This window comes from Primulina tabacum, chromosome 4 (genome assembly GCF_025594145.1).
Source record: "Primulina tabacum isolate GXHZ01 chromosome 4, ASM2559414v2, whole genome shotgun sequence".
Classification (NCBI taxonomy): domain Eukaryota; kingdom Viridiplantae; phylum Streptophyta; class Magnoliopsida; order Lamiales; family Gesneriaceae; genus Primulina; species Primulina tabacum.
In genome coordinates, this window is record NC_134553.1 from 32,607,068 (window position 1) to 32,626,678 (window position 19,611).

Below are 19,611 nucleotides of genomic sequence, written 5' to 3' on the forward strand. Positions count from 1 at the left end.
GTCATCAGAAACAGGGTATGGGCAGCCGCCTTACCATACTTAGCAGGTGTGCACTGAAAACAAGGTAATCATGTGATTTCCTCCAATAAATATCAAGTATGCACCTCATTTAAGAAGATTCTGGATCATGGAATTGAAAACTCTCAAACATTCACGTATATCACCCCATATATATCCATTTTACTTTTCTTCACCTGCTGACTTAAGTATCAGAGTGGATATGCCGGACACTCATCCGACGCTCATTCACGAGTTCATCTCATTGTCTGCAGGTTACAGTTGAAGCCATATTATAGAGAAATAACTTCATCACAAGTTGTATTTCCTTGCTCACTTTTCTAACACAACACTTATATCCTCATCCGGTAGATTGCTCCAACTTTTCTCACCTGATTTACCCGAATAACGTCACATATTATTACATATCTTTGGGTGTTTGATTTATTTTAGTTATTATCCGATTTTTTTGATGGTTGAGAATCTATAAAGTATGAAATTCAATGAGTAATTTGTGTAATGTTATGAAAAGTTATACTCGAGAATTTATATAATTCAAGTTTTTCTAATGATGCGAGCTAGAAAGGACGTTTAGTTCATAAAATATTTTATTGTCATTCGAATTCAATGAATAATTTGTCAACTATATCATTTAGATTTCATGAAACACCTCAACAAAATCATGTGATATTTGTGTATTGCGTTACACACAAGTTGTGTGCGCTCGATGACTAATATATATTATATTTAAATATAGTTAATATTGTTTAGTTATTATTATATACGAGGTAGACATAATTTTCCCAGTATTTAATTATAATGATTTACTAATGAAGCTAAGACACCGCTATAAATCTCTAATCATGAATTTATGTTTAATTAATAATTTTAAATCGATTATTAATTAACTTTCCCACAATTTTATAAAGTCAGGTTTTGCGGCTTTTAAATAATCGGCACATGCTCCAGTTACAAAATGATCTCAACTAATCTGCACCAGTCCAATGATACGAACGGGTGAGATCACCTACTCACAGACGACAAATATCAACCACACGTTTGTTCTGTGTGTGGCCACTTTCCAGCCTTTTGGAAAGTCTCCTCGGCAATCGTCGTCTCTCGCTTCCCTTGTCAGCAAAATGACTATAACCCATTCAGATAAGTGAGATTATTCATTTTTGTAGCCATATTTTGGGCTGAATCTTCCACGTTTTCTAGTTCAAAATGAAGGGACGTCGATACTCATACTGCTTGTATTTGATCTTGATTCAAACTCTGGCAAGTCATGTGCCATCTTTGGCCGCACCGGAAGGTTCTCTTATAACTCAGATTCCTGGGTTTAGTGGAAATTTTCCTTCAAGACACTATGCTGGGTATGAATCTTTTTTTTACATTACATTCATCTTTTTCTTCTGTAAGGTTGCTTTTTATTGATTTATTGAACTTATTTTGTTACTATGCTTGATGGGTTGTTTTTTGTTTTTCAATTGTGGGTTTTTTTTCCTGTATAGATATGTGACAATTGATGAAAATCATGGAAAGAAATTGTACTACTATTTTGTTGAGTCCGAGAGGAATCCATGGGAAGACCCTGTTGTGCTGTGGCTCAATGGTGGTCCGGGGTGCTCAAGCTTTGATGGATTTGTTTATGAACATGGTAGGAGAAGATTTATTAGATTTTTTTCCCTTTATGATCAAGATTTCATATTTGTGTGAAAAGGTTTGTAATTTGGATATTTTTTTAAAAAAATAAACAATTTAAAATGGGTGGCACTGTTGGAAAGAAGCTAGAATTTACGTCTGGTGAAGGTTAAGGGGCTTCGAAATTTGAGGCTGAATTTAGTTATTTGATGGTTTGGCTAATCAATTGTGTCAACAAATTAATGGTCTCATTCAACGTGAGAATTATTTAGACTTTGAGAATAGCATGCATTGGAACTTCCCATATGGCGTTCAAAATTAGTTGTGTTGGGGTCCCCACGAATCAATGTCGATATGCACCGGTAAAACATTTAGGACACTTGATGAATGAAATCAAGTTCTGTGAATTTGAACACAGTTCCTTGAATTTAACTAAACTATTCAGGTAACTAGCATCTAGTTGTTGTATGACCCTTGATGGTTTTAGAGCCAACAATATTTGCTTCCCAGCCATTTCTTTGGACCACCCCCATCGGTTTAGGAATTTAATAGATCTTGGAAACTTCACATGAAACTTTAATATTTTTGATTGGTAAGAGTAGTATATCTTCTACACATTTGTCTAACTGCAGGTTTATTTTTTATTTATTGAAACACTAAAAAATAACCATCTAGAGGTAGTGTAATAATTGAACTAATAGAGACTTCATTGAATAAAATGTACGTAATTTTTATATTTATTATTCAATATAACATGCTATTAAATCAGTAAAATTCAGTACCATACTCTTCTGTCTATACCTTGTAAGCATACACAGATCAGTATTTAGATTTTAGATGTTGATATGATTGTTGTTTGGATTTTGATAATAAATAGAACCAACCATATACATAAGGTTAATGTGGTACTCAATTCTCGATAAATTTTCAAGAAATTTTGAAATAACTTTAATTTTTCGGTATATTTACAAATCTGATCGAAAAATATGCAAAAATAAGTTGGAATCTGGATTGACCAAAAAAAAAAATTTGAGTACAACTTCATGACTGCATGATTTAGAGAAGATTCTTTTGAGTCGTAGATTTCATTAATGTTCTTCTCAGGTTTTGTATCAACATATTATGATGTAAACTGATGTTTGGTAAGGTTTTTTATTGTTTCCTACAAATTTTTCCTTAGTTGATAATGAAATTGAAAAAAACAGCATTTTTGCTGTATTTTTAGCTTCTTTTTCTCCCATACCATTTTGAATTTAAAATTTTTCCTTTGATTAATCATCGCAGGTCCCTTTAATTTTGAGGCCGGAAAACCACATGGTAGCCTTCCCACCCTGCATCGGAATCCATATAGCTGGTCTAAGGTGATGATTTCCTGCGGTAAAATATCGAATCTAGATTTTTTTTTGGGTTTTGTGTGTGCGCTTAGCTAGAGGATTTATTTATGTAAACTGGATTGTATTGATTGTGTTTATTATGATACCAATTTCTGTAGTTAAAAGATTGCAGTATTTTATAAATCTTTTTGGCATTCCAGGTATCAAGTATTTTGTATTTAGACTCTCCTTCGGGTGTTGGATTATCTTACTCAGAAAATATATCCGACTATATCATATCACAGGAGACTTAAAGAGTGCTTCTGATTCCCATATATTTCTCCTCAAGGTGAATATTAACCTCTACTGAATTTTGTATTGTTCTTTCACACTGTTGTCATTGTAGGTACATGATGTATTTTCACGCGTATGTTTTGCCTATAGCCTACGTGCAAGTTGCAATGTGAAGTTAACATCTTATCAAAGCTAGTTATCTAGTATAGCTAAAATTTTGAAAACTTTAGATTTATTTAAAAAAGATAAATAGTTGCTTACCATTCAATATGTATTTTACAAACTACTAAATCAACACAAAACAAATATTGATGATTGTAAGTTATCTGATTAATACATTATATTTTTCATTGATTTGACACGAGCTTCTTAACCTTGGTCTACGCCTAAGGGCAGCTGATGACTACTTTATGTGTATAGTGGCACAAGTTTGTTTCATGCCACATTTTTAACTATCAGTAACCTTATATTTTACCTGGCTAGTGGTTTGAGCTCTATCCAGAATTCATATCCAATCCGTTCTTTATATCTGGTGAATCATAATATATGTGCCGACTTTGGCTTATGAAGTAGCTAAAGGTATGTGACCATTATGACATTTCCACTATTACAAAGGGAGTACTAGTTAACTTTTTTACTTGGATATACTAGGGATTGATGCTGGTATAAAGCCCATTCTCCACCTGAAGGTATCACATTTTCAAGAAACTCAGCATGTTCATTATAAACATTTGGACAGACGAAATTAATTAATAAACTATTTTAGGGTTACATGGTGGGAAATGGAGTTACAGATGATGTTATCGATGGTAATGCTCTTGTACCTTTTGTGCATGGAATGGGTCTTATATCAGAGGAACTTTTCGAGGTTTGTGGCTTGATTGTTCTTACTTTTGTTTGTTTTTCCATTAACTTTTCTAGTGCAAGTCCATGTAAAAAAAATTTCCTAGCGTGTCGAGTGGGTTGATGGTGAATGCTGTATCATATTCTTCACCAAGAAATTTATTACTGTTCAGTAATGAACAATTGCTGAAGAAGTTGAGATCTCTCAGATTTGTAGGTTGAAGGAGCATTTATATGTTCATAAAGTGGCAACGTAAAGTTTCCAATTTCATTCGCTTTAGTGATATGCTGCAGGAAGTTACTATTCAATGTAATGGGAACTACTATAATTCGACGGCTGACTCTTGTCAAAAAAAGCTTGCAATAGTAGATGAAGTAAGATTCATACTCTCTACTTTTCAAACTTATATTTCTGTTCATTTGTGCTTTACATTTTGAGTTATTTCAGGAAATCAAGGATATAAACGTATATAACATTCTTGAACCATGCTATCATGCTACACCAAGTAAGATTTCATTCACAACGACAAAATTGCCTCAGAGCTTCAGGAGATTGGGTGTGACCAAAAGGCCTTTACTTGTGAGAAAACGAATGTTTGGTCGTGCACGGCCTCTTAGAGCTCCTGTAAGAGATGGACTTGTCCCGAGTTGGCCACAGCTTCTTAGTGAAGAAGACGTTCCATGCACTGTAAGAAACTCAAGCCTTACTTTCGGTGGACATGACATCCTATTTTTAGAATGATATCAGATATGTAGTCCCAAGAACCCTCAAATGTAATTTTTACTCGACTTTTATATATATTTATGATTTACATACACCTGATGTCTTTTTCATGAAGGACATCTGATATATAGTCTCAACTCTCAAGAAAGCTAAAATGAAATTTTTGGACAACTTATATTTGATTTACTTCCTAATGCCATTTGATGATCCTTATGAACTGTACATATTTTCCAGATTGTGAAAAAGCAAAAGATTGTAATTCCTCTTTCAAATTTTGATAGGCTTGTCCTAGTCCTAGTCTGGCTTAATCTATGGTTCAAATATTCTTTGAGCCGAACATATCAGCCCAAATTATTTTGTTGAATAGTTCGTAAATTTTAATATATAAAAATACTAATATTTTATAAACTTATTGAAAATTAAACAGTCTCACGAGTTCAAGCTATAATTCAAGAATTCATTAACAAGTTTCTATTTTAATATTGTTGGAACCAAAATAGTTTATTTTTTGGCTTCAAGTTACTTTGAAGCTCGAGTACGAAAATTGATTAGTATGCAGCTTGTTTTGGTTCAGTAGTATTATATGTACACTCTCGACCTCAAAAAACCGCTGTTATTTTAACAAAACGTGCAGGATGATGAGGTTGCAACTGCATGGCTGAACAGTGAAGCAGTTAGGAGAGCAATCCATGCTGAACCTGTAAGATTTATCATCTCTACTTACCTTATTTGTTTCGCGCGGTAAAATTAACTGTTCGTGCTCCAGAAAATTGTGGCAGGAAACTTTGAGCTGTGCACAGACAGACTCAAATTTTATCATGATGCTGGGAGCATGATCAAATATCATAAGAACCTCACATCCCGGGGATATCGAGCTCTCATATACAGGTAGAAAGAATCACTGAATTTTGCTGTTTAATTTGTGAGTAGCGGTATCAATTTATTTAAAAGGATTTAATTTTTTGTTCAGTGGGGATCATGATATGTGTGTTCCATTCACGGGAAGTGAAGCTTGGACTCGATCCGTCGGATACAAGAAAGCTGATTCATGGAGGCCTTGGTTTGTGAATGACCAAGTTGCAGGGTATGTCTGATCTTTGTGAATTTTAAGTTGTCATTTAGCATAAAAATGTCAGTCTTTGGTTACATGATTGTCTGCTGACTTCTTGAAAGGGGCTGATTAGTTCACATTTCATTTTACGCAGATACATACAGGTTTATGAAAACAATCTCATCTTCCTCACCATAAAGGTATGTGTTGCACGGTTGCTTACCTTGTGGTGTCAAGTTTTAGTATGTGATGAAGTATAATATCGTTCTCTTAGAGAGTGTATATTCAAAATTATATATAGTACCGTAATTAAAATAATGGGACTAAATGTAGATTTCGACTAACACTAACAAACAAGAATAACTTTGAGCGCACAAAATACTAAAAAATCAATGAGAGAGAGTCTAAAAATACAATTTCATATGATCTCCACTATATTTAATTATTGATACTTTTATTATTAACACCAACTCGTTTATTATACAAGATTACTAACTCTTCTTATTCCTTTTTCCCAATTCCATAGTAGGAGTGTATAGTTTACTAATTATTTTTATTATTACTATTTAAAATCTAATAGTAAACTATATGTGCAAACGATGTTCTTACCAGGATTTCGATGAGATTATATATCTTCCGAACAATATAAACATTTGACGATATGATTCCTACGATCTTAATTTCAATTTCTTCACATGAGTGCTAGATTTCAATTAGTTGTTGAATCATTTTATGACCAATAAATTAATAACAGGCAAACACAAATAAATGAAGAAAGAATTAATCATAAAACTCAATAATTCAAAAAACATAGTTTCGATCAAGCTAGTTGATCTCTAAAAAATCAAATTCGTTCATAACGAAATAGAATTCAAAACTAAACATGTTTTTCTTCATCAAACTAACAAACAAGAATCTAAAAGGAGAGAGGAAGAACATCTGGAAGCTGAATCACGTCTCCGTCCCTGATCTTCAATCTTGATCTCTCTCTCAAAACATCGTGTTCTCGTATGTGCACTGCGCTGAATGAATTATATTCTTGAAAAGTCCGTGAGTCCCTTTTTTGTATGCACGGTCGCGCGGCTGCGCTTCAACTCCTGCTCTCGCGTGATGGTGTGCTTCTTGACAGCTGGTGCACTATGGAAATGCTCTAGGGATATGCTGGTTTGTCTCGAACCCGTGGTTGCACGCTCATATCGCGCCGGTGCGCCTGTGCTTCTGCCTCATCCTCTTGTTCACTTCTTCAAGCTCCCATTTTCATTCCATCTTCGTCTACTTAGCCCGATATGTGTATTTTACCTATGTTACTGCAACGACACCAAAATTGACCAAAAACGCATAGATCCAAAGTTGACCAAAAACGCATAGATCCGCTCTAAAACAATAATATAAGTACCAATTATTAAAAAACCCCTTAAACTTGAACTTTTACTAATGTCGAGCAAAATAAAGAAGTAAATAGAACATATAACATCTAGAAACATAAAAAAGGCTAAAAATAAACAAATAACGTCGTGGAATATAGGAATCATCTTATGCCTCAGAGATTAACTATACAAGTTTTTCAAATAATATGTATGTCACAACCACTCAACAGTTTACATGTGTGATTTATCAATCTCATCTACCCAACCCAATATCGTGATAGATTCATGCCGCTCGTCACTTCACAGATTCGTAGAATTTTCAACTTAAGTTTCAAGCCACCACTCTTTAAACAATAAATACTTAGATAGATCATTAGGACTTGTTTAGGTTAAACATTTGGTTCAAACACACAATCAAGAATTTCATACCAAAATGTAACTTGGTGTCATGAGATGTGTGTAAATGGTCAAATCCCTTACTTGCTGACAATGCATTTGAAGTGTCCATAAGCTCAAATTTAACAACCCTTCTCCACTAGTATATCAGATACATGTGACTTGGTTAATATGCCCTTTAAGCTTATAACGTTAGGAAACAGCTCATGGCTACAATAAAGGGTAGAGAATCAAAGATGAGATAAAATAAGCATTATACTTATGCAACGCATTTCTTCACCTTTAATACTCCCCATTGATTGAATTTTCACATCATCCTCAACCTTAGTCCTTTATTTTCTTTTCATTTCTCTTCATTTCAATCTCCACACCATGAGCATTTGTTCATCCTCTTTCTTTATCATTCACATTTTTTTCATATCCCCTTTTCCTTTCATTTTTTTCACAACTCCAACACTCTTCTTTTTTCATCTATTCATGGGAATTTTTGAATTTACAAGGTTTTTTTTAATTTAAAAGCGCTAAAGGGGTTTATTTCTCTCAACAAATAGGTAATTAGTGTATATGTTAAAAGATTTGATAATTGATGTGCGATTTAGAAAAAAAATGTACGAATGAGGGCTATCGTGTGCGTTTGGCAAACATCATTCGATTTTCATTAAGCTAAAAAATTACCTAAATCATCTCTAAGTCAAACATTATATGTATTTCGTCTCGAATAATGCTAAACCAAGTTCTAGACTACTTCAAACATCAATCAACTTGTACAGGCTGACCATGTGCGTTTCAAAAAATGTAACTGGCTTTTAGAAGAATTTTTTGAATAACACATCTCGTTCAAATTTCAATTAGCCTCAAAGGGCTTCATGTGATAGCATATAAGCAATTAAAACATGCCCAAACAAATTCAATGATGGCATAGATCACTTCTGTGGTTGTGACATATATCTCAATATCAAATAGAAATCACAAAAAGTCTCAAAACTAGGTCATCCATTCAATATCACAAAGCATGCAATAAACGTTCTCTTCTTATCAGGTGTATTAATGATCATGACAACAATGCATGAAGTGATGCGACTATTAAGCGATTGGTGAACATGCATATAGAGTTACTAACTTGGTTTAAAATTCATGTTTTCGCATCTATTCTCATAATTGACCGACCATTCCCTTTTTTCCACATTTTGACTCACTAGAAAGATATGCATCGTCCTCAATATATAATAATAAAAAAGCTCACGATGAGCGTCAAACTCGTCGCTCGAGCCATCAACCATCTCTTCTTCGTCGTCCACATCCATGGGTTGGGATGGTGGTTCATAGTGGGGCGGCCAGGTTAGCTGTTGTGGGAACTCTGCATCATCTGGCCCGATGGGCGGAAATCGCTAGGTGAGCACCGAACTAAAATCCGTCATATAATTCATGATAATGTTCGTGCTATAACCGTGCTCGTTCAACTCTCGCCTTTTATTCCTCATACCATGCTCCAAAAGAGTAAATCAATGCCCTTCAGTCATCTTTCTCGTCGCTCTCTCGCACGTCGAGTATATTCAATCCTTCATGTTCGTGCTACCTCCGCCATTGGTCTAACCTTAGGGTCCTCGGGAACGACAATAATGAGTGCCTTGGCCTTCATGAGTTGCTCGTCAGGTCCCCAAGTAACATCCGCGTGTTGGAAAAGATCGGTGATGAGGTTTGGAAACGGGAGGACACCTGTGTGGGCTCCTGAAATAGCACGAAGGGTCGAAGCTTGAATTATTTTCCCCAAATCCACCGTTTTTCTAGTCACGTTGACATAGATCCAGTCCAACTTTATCCCTGGTGATCTCCGTAGCATGGGTTGAGGGCATTATTCTGGCTACAAAAACAAGATCGTACTCTTTGAGTCATAACTGTTCTGACTCATTCTCCACTCGACCCTTCTTCTACACTTTGTGAATAATCTCCATTTAGTTGACATGCTCATCCATATACTGATTGTATTCATTTCATTGTATTCGAACCTTGGGGGATTGTAAACCAAATTAATCGTTCCTGCATCGCATGCCACCAATCTACTACGTACCAATACTTTAAAATCTTCATGCTTGACTTTAGATATGCATAGAACTCTCGCACCTATGAAATCACCGCCTCAGACGGTGTTGTGCAAATTTAGTCGAAACGTTCTCAACAATCATCTCCGCCAATTCATAGTTGGGGTGTGACATATGCAGACTCCTTTCTTTCACAATTGGCCTTGTCAGAAAGGCTATATATAGATTTTGTGTTTTCTCGTTCCAAAATTTTTCATTGTTGTATGAGTTCGATGAGACACCTTTATTGGATTATTTTCGGAGGCATCGATTAACGAGTGAGTGACATAGTAATGCCAAAGCAATAATAAACCACTTCTCAATGTTTAACCACCCTACACAATTCCTTCAATTCAATCACATCTCCTTAATTACTTGATTATCTCTAAAACACCAAGCACAAAATATCTCCAAATACGATAATCTATTCACTTCAATAATAGTTTCGATAATTCACACTTGGATCTTCAATAATTCTCAATTCGATTTCAAAATTTGTATTACACATAAAAATGTTATTTCATACTTGATTTAATTTTGGAATCGTCGGAGTTCAAAAAATTTCATCGGAAAAATAGAGTGCTTCGTGGCAGTGACGAATCTGAATAAGTTCCCCGAAAACAATAGTGTTCCTATAGATGGGGAGATATAAAAGGAGGGGCTCTTCCTTACTTGTGTTATGCCGGAGATGGAGAAGTAGGACGGCAGAGGTCGATCTAGGAGAGAAGATGGAGGTGGCGGCACTTTTATTAGGTTAGGTTTTGAAAACTGAATTCGAGCAGCCCCATATCTTTTTATATATGTGTTCGCGCGCGGCCACGCTTCTTATAGCACACTTCCTTAGAGCGCGGGTGCACGTGTCTCCCTATCTGAGTGCATCGTGTAAATATCTGGAAGGCACGGACGCGCTATATCGTAGCGTCGGTGCGCGTCGTTGACTGTGTTACGAGCTATAAAACTGAGATATTTCAGCACGGCCGCGCGATTTGAGGCGGCCATGCCATTTGAGAGCGCTCAAATCGCACGGCCGCGCTTCATGCTCTGTCCAGTACGGCCAATAGTTTATCCGAACGCGCGACTACACTCTAGACAACCGCGGGTGCGCGCCTACCTCTGATTCTTGAATACCAAGAGTTGTCGAGCAGCGCGGCAGCGCTCCAATTGAGTGCGACTATGCTTGAAATTCTATCTGACTTCGACTTGTCTAGATTTCTCTTTGGGCCTACAAAAATCGTCATGCACATGACTTAGTTACTTGGAAAACATGTAAATGTAGTAATGTACTAAATTAAGCTAAATGAATGAAAATTAAAAAAAAGCGAAAAATATCTATGGGTTGTCTTCCACAAAGCGCTTTGTTTCAAGTCATCGGCTTATTTTTCTTCTTCTCTTAATTCGGCTCAGGGAGTGGAACATTATCTAAGTTCCTCGCTCATTCCCATAATAATGCTTCATCTGTTGGTTGTTAACCTTGAAAGTATGCCAGTCATTGCGCAAATGTTTAATCGCACCATGTGGTTGTACCAGTTTCACTGTGAACGGACCTAGCTGTCTTGACTTTAACTTACCAGGAAACAATTTAAGTCGAGAGTAATAGGTGCCTTGAAAGAAGTCTTGTACTCCCACAATGCTTCATGCAACTTGATCGCCCAATCCTTCCGGTTAGTCTTTACATTTTTCTCAGAATTTGCTTGAATTCTCTGTTGGATATCTGTACTTGACTGTTTGATTGTGGGTTATAGTCAGGTGCCACCTTATGCTTCACATTATAATTAGCCAACAATGAGTCAAAAATCTTATTGCAAAAGTGCGCGTCACTCAATTTGGCTCTTGGCATCCCAAACCTGGTGAATGTGTTTTTGTACAAAAATTTCATGACAACACGAGCATTGTTAGTACTGGTGGCAATTGAATCTACCCATTTCGAAATATAATCAACAAGAAAAATATAAGATGGGTCAAAAGAAGATGAGAATGGCCCCATGAAGTCAATACCCCAAACATCAAATAGTTACATCTCCAAAATATCTGTTAGTGGTAATTCATGACTCCTAAAAGTATTTCCTACCCTTTGGCATCTATTACATGATTTCACCAAGGTATGACTATCTTTAAACACATTAGTCGATAGAAACCAGATTGTAACACCTTGAAAGTTGTTCCAGACGCTCCAAAATGCCCCATCATACAAGGCAGAGGGGCATTGCTCAATAATATCTCTGGCTTCTTCTTCTCCTACACATCTCCTAATCATTTGATCAACACATCTCTTGTAAACTTAAGGGTCATCCCATAGATAAAATTTTGCATCATGGAAGAACTTCTTGTATTGATTCGAATCCCGATGCAAAACACCCCAAGACAAAAAGTTAGCAATGTCTGCGAACCATGTGAGTTTAGAAGTTACCTCGAAAAGTTGTTCATCCTGGAAAAGTTTCCTTGATGATTGTTTCTTCATTCTTGTGCTCTGACTTCAATCGAGACAAATGGTCAGCCACTAGATTTTCGCTCTTTTTTTATCCTTAAAAAGCCAAATACCGAGAAGTCATGGTGATCAATTGCTTTGTCCTCCTTCACAAGTACATCCTCCACTATCACACATGGATACTGAGCATCCTCAGTAGTGGGCCCTTCGTCAGTGGACACCGCAATAGCCTCAAAATTTGTCTGGCTTCTTTTATTCATCGCTGCAATCTGAGTGGTCATTGCAGAAATTTGCGCAGTGAGTTATGTGATAGGATAGGATCAACCACATAAACTCCAGCCGACTTATTTGTTCTAGATCTCTCTAAGAGCCATTGGTAGTTGTTGATCGTCATTTGCTCTAGAATTTCGTAGTCTTCATCCGCAGTTTAGACAAAGATAGTTCGTCCAGTAGCCGCAGACAAATGTCATAGTTTGTGCGTTTAGCCTATTATAAAATAATTCAATCTGGACCCATTTTTCAAAGTTATGGTTTGGACATCTTCTAAGCTGGTCCTTAAAGTATTCTCATGCCTCATACAACTGGTCGAAATCAGTCTGTCTGAATGTACTGATATCAATCTTCAATGACAGGAGGAAAATACTCCACTATCAAATTTTGTCGTCATATCTTTCCATGTAGTTATGCACGCAAGGGGTATTGATTATAGCCAACTCCTTGCTTGATCCATAAGAGAAAATGTAAGCAATCTCAATCTAACAGTATTATCAGGCAACACCATTAATTTTTAACGTGTCCGTGATTTTTATCTGTGGTGGCTGCTCCCTCCCTCAAATGGTTCTACTGAACCATGTTAATCAGTGATGACTTCAACTCGAAATTAGCGGCGTTGATAGTTCCACGAGCTATGCCAAAATAATGTGCATTAATCACATGCTTGAAGTCATCTCTGATGGGTAATGCAGCAGGATGTGGATTATTGTTTTTTCTGTTTTTTGCCATCTGCTTGAGCTCCTCTTAATGCTTTCCTTAATGCTTTAACAGTCTTTTCGAATTTAGGATCAAGAAGCAACGAGTTGAAGCTTTGTTTTTTTCGCATAACCCGCAAAACAAAGAGAAAACAACAAATCAATAAACAATAAAAATAAATCTAAATTAAAATCAAGACTAATTACTAAACAATATTGATGTATAATTAAATAAAACACTTTCTGACAACGACGCCATAAACTTGTTGCACGATTGCCTACTTTAAGTATACGGTGTCAAGCTTTCGTAAGTAATTGAGTACGATATCGTACGGATATTATTCCCACAGAGAATGTATATTCAAAATTATATCAAATACCGTAATTAAAATAGTTGAACTTTATTTAGACTATTAGGTGAAGATTTCAACAAACACTAATAAAGAAGAATAACTTTGAGCGCACAAAATACTGAAAAATCAATTAGAGAGAGTAGAGAAACGATTTCACCTGGTCTCCAATATATTTAATTTTTACGATAGTTTTACTATTAACATCAACTCGTTTATTAACAAAAAACACTAACTCTTCTTAAACACACAACGATGTGTCAAATTAGTTCATAACAAAATAGAATTCAACAATAAACATGTTTTTCATCATCAACAAACAAGAATCTAGAAGGATAGAGGAAGAATAGATGGTAGCCGAATCACATCTCCATCCCCGATATTCGATCTCGCTCTCCCGCGCATAATATCGTGTTTTTGTATGTGCACGACGCTGAATGAATCACCCAAAGTTTAGGGCTACGTGTTCTATATTCGACAAAAGTCCGTGAGTCCCTGTTTTGTACGTCGTGTCATGCGGTCGGGCTCTTTGGATGCGCGGTTGCGCTTCAACTCCTGCTCTCGCATGCTGGTATGCTTCTCGGCAGCGTGGGTGCACTATGGGAAAGCGCGCCTGCATGCATTGCTCTGTCTGGGGTTATGCTGGTTTGTCTCGAACGCGTGGCTGCACGCCCATATCACGCGGGTGCGCCTGTGCTTCTGCCTAATCTTCTTGTTGACTTCTTCAAGCTCCAATTTTCATTCCATTCCACGTCCGCTTAGCCCCGATATGTGTATTTTACTTATGTTCCTGCAGCGACAGTAAAACAGTAAAAAATGCATAGATCGAGCTAGACCATAGACCATTACCCATTTACGAAGTCGAATTTCATGTACTGATAAAGATTTGTCACCTGGTTGTCATATATCATAAACTGTTAAATATGTATCCAATTTTCAAAAACTTGGTAATTGAATGCCAAACCATTTGTCTTAGCTATGGTAAGAGTGAAGACAAGATTCCAACAACATGAAAATAAGAATTGGGATTGACGACGTTTGTATGTGAATTATGCAGGGAGCTGGACACACTGTACCAGAATACAAACCACGTGAAGCATTGGCGTTCTACTCACGCTGGTTGGCAGATAAAAAAATATGAAAATAGAATTTAGAAAGTCTAGAAAAAAATATATTCTTTCAATATATAAAATAAATTTTGATATGATGTCCATCAACCCTGCTCGTCGTTGAGGTAACAAATTATGCATACACTAGTTAAGTGCTACTTCATCGGGGAACACAAAAGTGATTACGTTGCTATGCAACATATCAAAATTATATATATAGTTTGATCATGGAAACACAGACGAAGTCTTGTGGAACAGAGGATTGCTATTTATAACTTCAAGTAAGGTCTGCCTATAGTGAAACAAAGAATTGTTATTGATGAAGAATTCTGTGTACTGATAATTTAAAAACTAATTTCTTTAAAAAAAGACTTTATAGGTGGTTGAGTAATTGATAGTTTAAAATTTTAGTTGAATCGTATGCAAAGTTTGTGTAGTGTACATGTATTAATAATAACGAATGTTTATATTATCGGATATTTCAGGTATTATATAGGGGTGTCAAAATCAAACACGACCCATAAACGCGACACGGTTTAACCTGAAAAAAATTAGATTTGGATTTGGGGTTTTTGGGTTCGTGTCAGATCTGATTGGACCCGATAGCTGACCGAAAAAAATGATCGGGTTGGGTTGGGTTGGGTTGGGTTCGGGTAAACTCACCCGAAAATTTTAAATTTTTTTAAAATATAATTAATAAATATTGCCTATAATTTTATATATTGTATGTCTGAAAAAATATTTATTATATATTTATATCATAAATTTTCATAATATTTTGAATATTTTTTAAACAATTGTTTATTAATCGTGTTAATCGGATTGATTCGGGTTCGGGTTTAGCAATTTTTTATAAGTACTATCGCTCAACTCGATCCAACCTATCCATCTCACCCGAATGGACATATTTAGTATTAGGGATATATATATATATCTATATATATATTAAACATGCATTAGGGATATATCCAACCTTTACACTATTGAGAGTTCTTCAGGTATTATGTGTTTTTTTTGTAAAAATAATAAGTGTTGAAAAATTGAAAAAGACAAACATTTGTCGAACAGGATTATGAACACATTGTTGGCTGAAGCTAAACTCAATTTTTTGTAAAATTTCTTTACGACGCAAACAAGTCTTTAATTTAATCTCTAAAAAAATATTATTTAAATTTTTGTCTACCTAATTTTAAAATCTTGGTTATGCCTTGTGGTACTCCCATAAGATATCGGGTCATGGATTATTTGGGAAACTAAATGGATTGCCCAAATTAGAGTTAATATGCAGATTACTTTCTTCATCAGCAGGCATGGGATCCCCCAGGATATTTTCTGCCAGGCAGTCATGGGCCCGAGCTCTCATACAAGCTCCCGAGAACTTCCTACTCGGGCTACCTCGAGAAGTGTGCCACACTCGAGTGTATCAGTATGAGATACCTTATGCTTGACAATAAATTTTGTCAGAACAACATGGGTTTGATGTGTCAGAGAAGTAATCAGAAACAGGATATGGGCAGCCGCCTTACCATGCTTAGAAGGTGGGCACCGAAAACAAGGTAATCATGGGATTTCCTCCTATAAATAGCTGATATCAATCTCATTTACAGATTCTGGAACTTTGAACTCTCAAGCACTCACATATATCCACACATATACAAGTCATTTCACTTTTCTTCTTCACATGCTGACATAAGTATCAGAATGGATACGCTGGACATTCCTTCAGCGTCCATTTACGAGTTCATCTTATTGTTTGCAGGTCACAGTAAAAGCCCAAGATCACAATGATATATTTTCCTCACAATATATATTCTTTCCTTACTCATTTTCCTTAAACACTATATCACCATCCGGAGGACCGCCCCGACTTTGCTCACCCGATTTACCCGGATTACATCATTGGCGCCGTTCATGGGAAATTGAGCTTAACACGTTGATATGGCTCCTACCAGAAAAACCAACCAAGATACTTCCCGGGTTCCTGGAGATGATACAATTATCTCAGGACATGGTGGTCCTCTGATGAAACTTAAAATTAATAATTTATTATATGTTAAAACCTGTATTTTAAAATTTAAGTTTCATTAAAATTATAAAATTATGTTATTTTAGAATTGTTTGTTTATATTTAATTGTCTTACTAAATATGTTTTATTTTCAGGTTTTCTACGTGTTGGTAGAATAATGATAACTCAAGCTAGAAAATTCAAATGGAGGTGACTCAAACATGTTCGAATCCTTGAGAAATTATCTACAACTTTGCAGAAGACATGATTGCCTAAAAAGATCTTTAAGATGATCAAATTGTGCAAATATCAAAAGGATGACAAATTTACTTTTACTATGATCAGCATATATTAAAAATATCATAACTATTTCAATATTTAACCAAATGAGGTGAACCAAGTGGCCAAATTCATCTACAGACAATTCCCCACATGTTTGCCATTTTGAGCAGAGTCAAATTCGGTGATTAAAGTCATGGAACAAAGCATTGAAAGAAGGGACATGGAATTGAACTTGGAGGAGACAAAGAATACTATTGCAACTACATGGCATTAATAAAAATTTTGACCCTTTCTCTCATTTGGCCTATAAATAGAGGCCTTGTGCTAGCTTGAGAATCATTTTATCTCATTGTAAAATATAGTGTGAGTATGTATCAAAGTTCTAAGTTCCAATATATTTTCTTTCATGTTCTCAACTATGAGTGATATTTTAGTGTTGATCAAAAGTAATCTTATGGCAAGCTAAATCTATTATGTCAAGGTGAAGAGGATGCATTCTTGGTGAAGTAAGATTGTTTATATTTTGTATATTCTTTCTTTATTTCTTTTCATTTAACTAACTTATTTTTATTGTAGGTATAAAAATGAATTATTTGTTGTTATCAATTTACATCAAATGCTTGATACCATTAAAGTGGTTATCTTAATTTGTTGTTTAATTTTGATACAATAAATATTTCATCACTTATTATTATATATATAGATATATATATATATTTATATAATAATATCATAATATTTTATTTAGACGATAGCGTGGCTCTGCCGGTTGTTCTAAATGAAATATTATGATTTAATACTAACATCTAACAATCTAACATTTACTTTATCGTAACTAACTTTTATTTTTCGCATCTAACTTTTACTTTCTCGCAACTAACTTTTACTTTATCGCAACTAACATTTACTTTATCGCAACTAACTTATTAAATCAATATATTTCATTTAGGCAATAGCGTGGCTCTGCCGGTTGTTCTAAATGAAATATAATGATTTAATTTAACATTTAGTTTATGCAATTATTTATTTATATGGTCATAATTATAATCATAGGTACCATATATAAAATATCGGTTAATTCGGTATTTTCTATAGTGGGAACTATATTATATTATGTGTGTGTTTAATTTTTTGGAACCATTATTTATGGTGGTTTCTTTTGTTTTACTTTTAGTTAAACAATATTACATAAACCAAGAATAAATCCTCAAGCCTTGACAAAGTTTATAATTTGTAAACTTAATTCTTGCATTTGGTAATCTATAAATTAATAAATTTAAACTCAAAATAACCTCTCTGTGGATCGATCTCGTACTTACGAATTATATTACTTGCAGACAACCTACACTTGGGTGAATTATTATTTAAGTAGTAGCAAGTTTTTGGCGCCGTTGCCGGGGAGGTATAAATTAAGTTTATATTTGTTAATTATGTTTTATTTATAAGTATTGTGTTGTTTTCTTTTTGTATGAGTATTTGGAGTCGAAAAAAAAATTGTAGAATTATTCGAGTATCTGAAAATAATTTAAACATGGATGATAATTCAAATAATCAAGATGATAATAATAATAATAATAATCAAGAACATGATCAATTAAGAACACTTAGGCACCATATGAACCCTATTAGAACTAGTGTCCCCATCTTGTTTAGTTTTTCCTCCTGATGCATCTAATTTCAACTTCAAACCTCAAATTATTCAACTTTTACCAAATTTTCATGGTTTAGATTCTGAAAATCCATATTTGCATCTAAGAGAATTTGAGGAAGTTTGTAACACTTATAATGATCAAAATTGTAGCATGTATATAGTTCGATTAAAGCTTTTCCCTTTTTCTTTAAAAGATAAAGCTAAAACATGGCTACAAAATTTAAGATCAAGTTCAATAAGATCATGGGAAGAAATGCAACAACAATTTCTCAAAAAGTTTTTCCCTTCCCATAGAACAAACTCTTTTAAAAGACAAATTACAACTTTTTCTCAAAAACAAGGAGAAACGTTTTATCAATGTTGGGATAGATATAAAGAATTACTTAATACATGCCCACATCATGGTTTTGAAACATGGAGAATAGTTTCTCACTTTTATGAAGGTCTAATACCTAAAGATAGGCAAATGATAGAATTCATGTGATGGAACTTTTGAAGATAAAAACCCAAATGAAGCTATGGAATATTTGGATTCATTAGCAGAAAATGCTCAAAATTGGGATAATATAGGCACAATAGAACCACCAACAACTAAAAACAATAATTCAACAAATGGGGGTGGTATCTATAATCTTAAAGATGATATAGATATTCAAGCTAAACTTGCATCTTTAGCAAGAAAAATTGATTCATAAGAAATGAAAAAGAGTGGTCAATTAAAAAGTATTCAAGAAATTGTTTGTCATATATGTGATACACAAGATCATGCTACAAAAGATTGTCCAACATTACCTTCATTTAAAGAATGTCTCCATGAACAAGCAAATTATGTTAACAATTATAAAAAACCAATACTAGATCCTTTTTCACCATCATATAATCCTGGATGGAAAAATCATCCTAATTTTAGTTGGAGGAATGATAATAATGCACAACCGTCACAACAATATTTTCAAAATAACCAAAATCATCAAGGTTATATTCCTTATGTTACACCTCCAAGAAAAAACTTTGAAGATGTAATTCATGCATTTATCCAAAAGCAAGAGTCTATCAATATTCAAAACAGTCAATCTACGAGTGATTTGAAAGAAACTCTTGCAAAATTTGCATCTG

The 19,611-nt window shown here is 34.8% G+C and overlaps 1 protein-coding gene and 1 non-coding gene across 2 annotated transcripts; one reads left to right on the forward strand and one right to left on the reverse strand.

Annotated features, from left to right (window-relative positions):
- Positions 1 to 996: 996 nt before the first annotated feature.
- Positions 997 to 14,722, forward strand: LOC142543208 (serine carboxypeptidase 1-like). The gene is given in 16 exon segments (XM_075650316.1): positions 997 to 1,370; positions 1,509 to 1,654; positions 2,923 to 2,999; positions 3,173 to 3,244; positions 3,247 to 3,300; positions 3,729 to 3,783; positions 3,786 to 3,824; positions 3,897 to 3,934; positions 4,012 to 4,113; positions 4,383 to 4,463; positions 4,537 to 4,776; positions 5,447 to 5,512; positions 5,579 to 5,700; positions 5,783 to 5,896; positions 6,018 to 6,063; positions 14,505 to 14,722. Coding segments are annotated over 16 exon segments (1,485 nt in total). The 5' UTR covers positions 997 to 1,221; the 3' UTR covers positions 14,589 to 14,722.
- Positions 14,723 to 18,792: 4,070 nt separating this feature from the next.
- Positions 18,793 to 18,903, reverse strand: LOC142544005 (small nucleolar RNA R71). Its single transcript, XR_012819974.1, has one exon. It is a non-coding gene; the product is annotated as a small nucleolar RNA R71 (small nucleolar RNA).
- Positions 18,904 to 19,611: the final 708 nt, after the last annotated feature.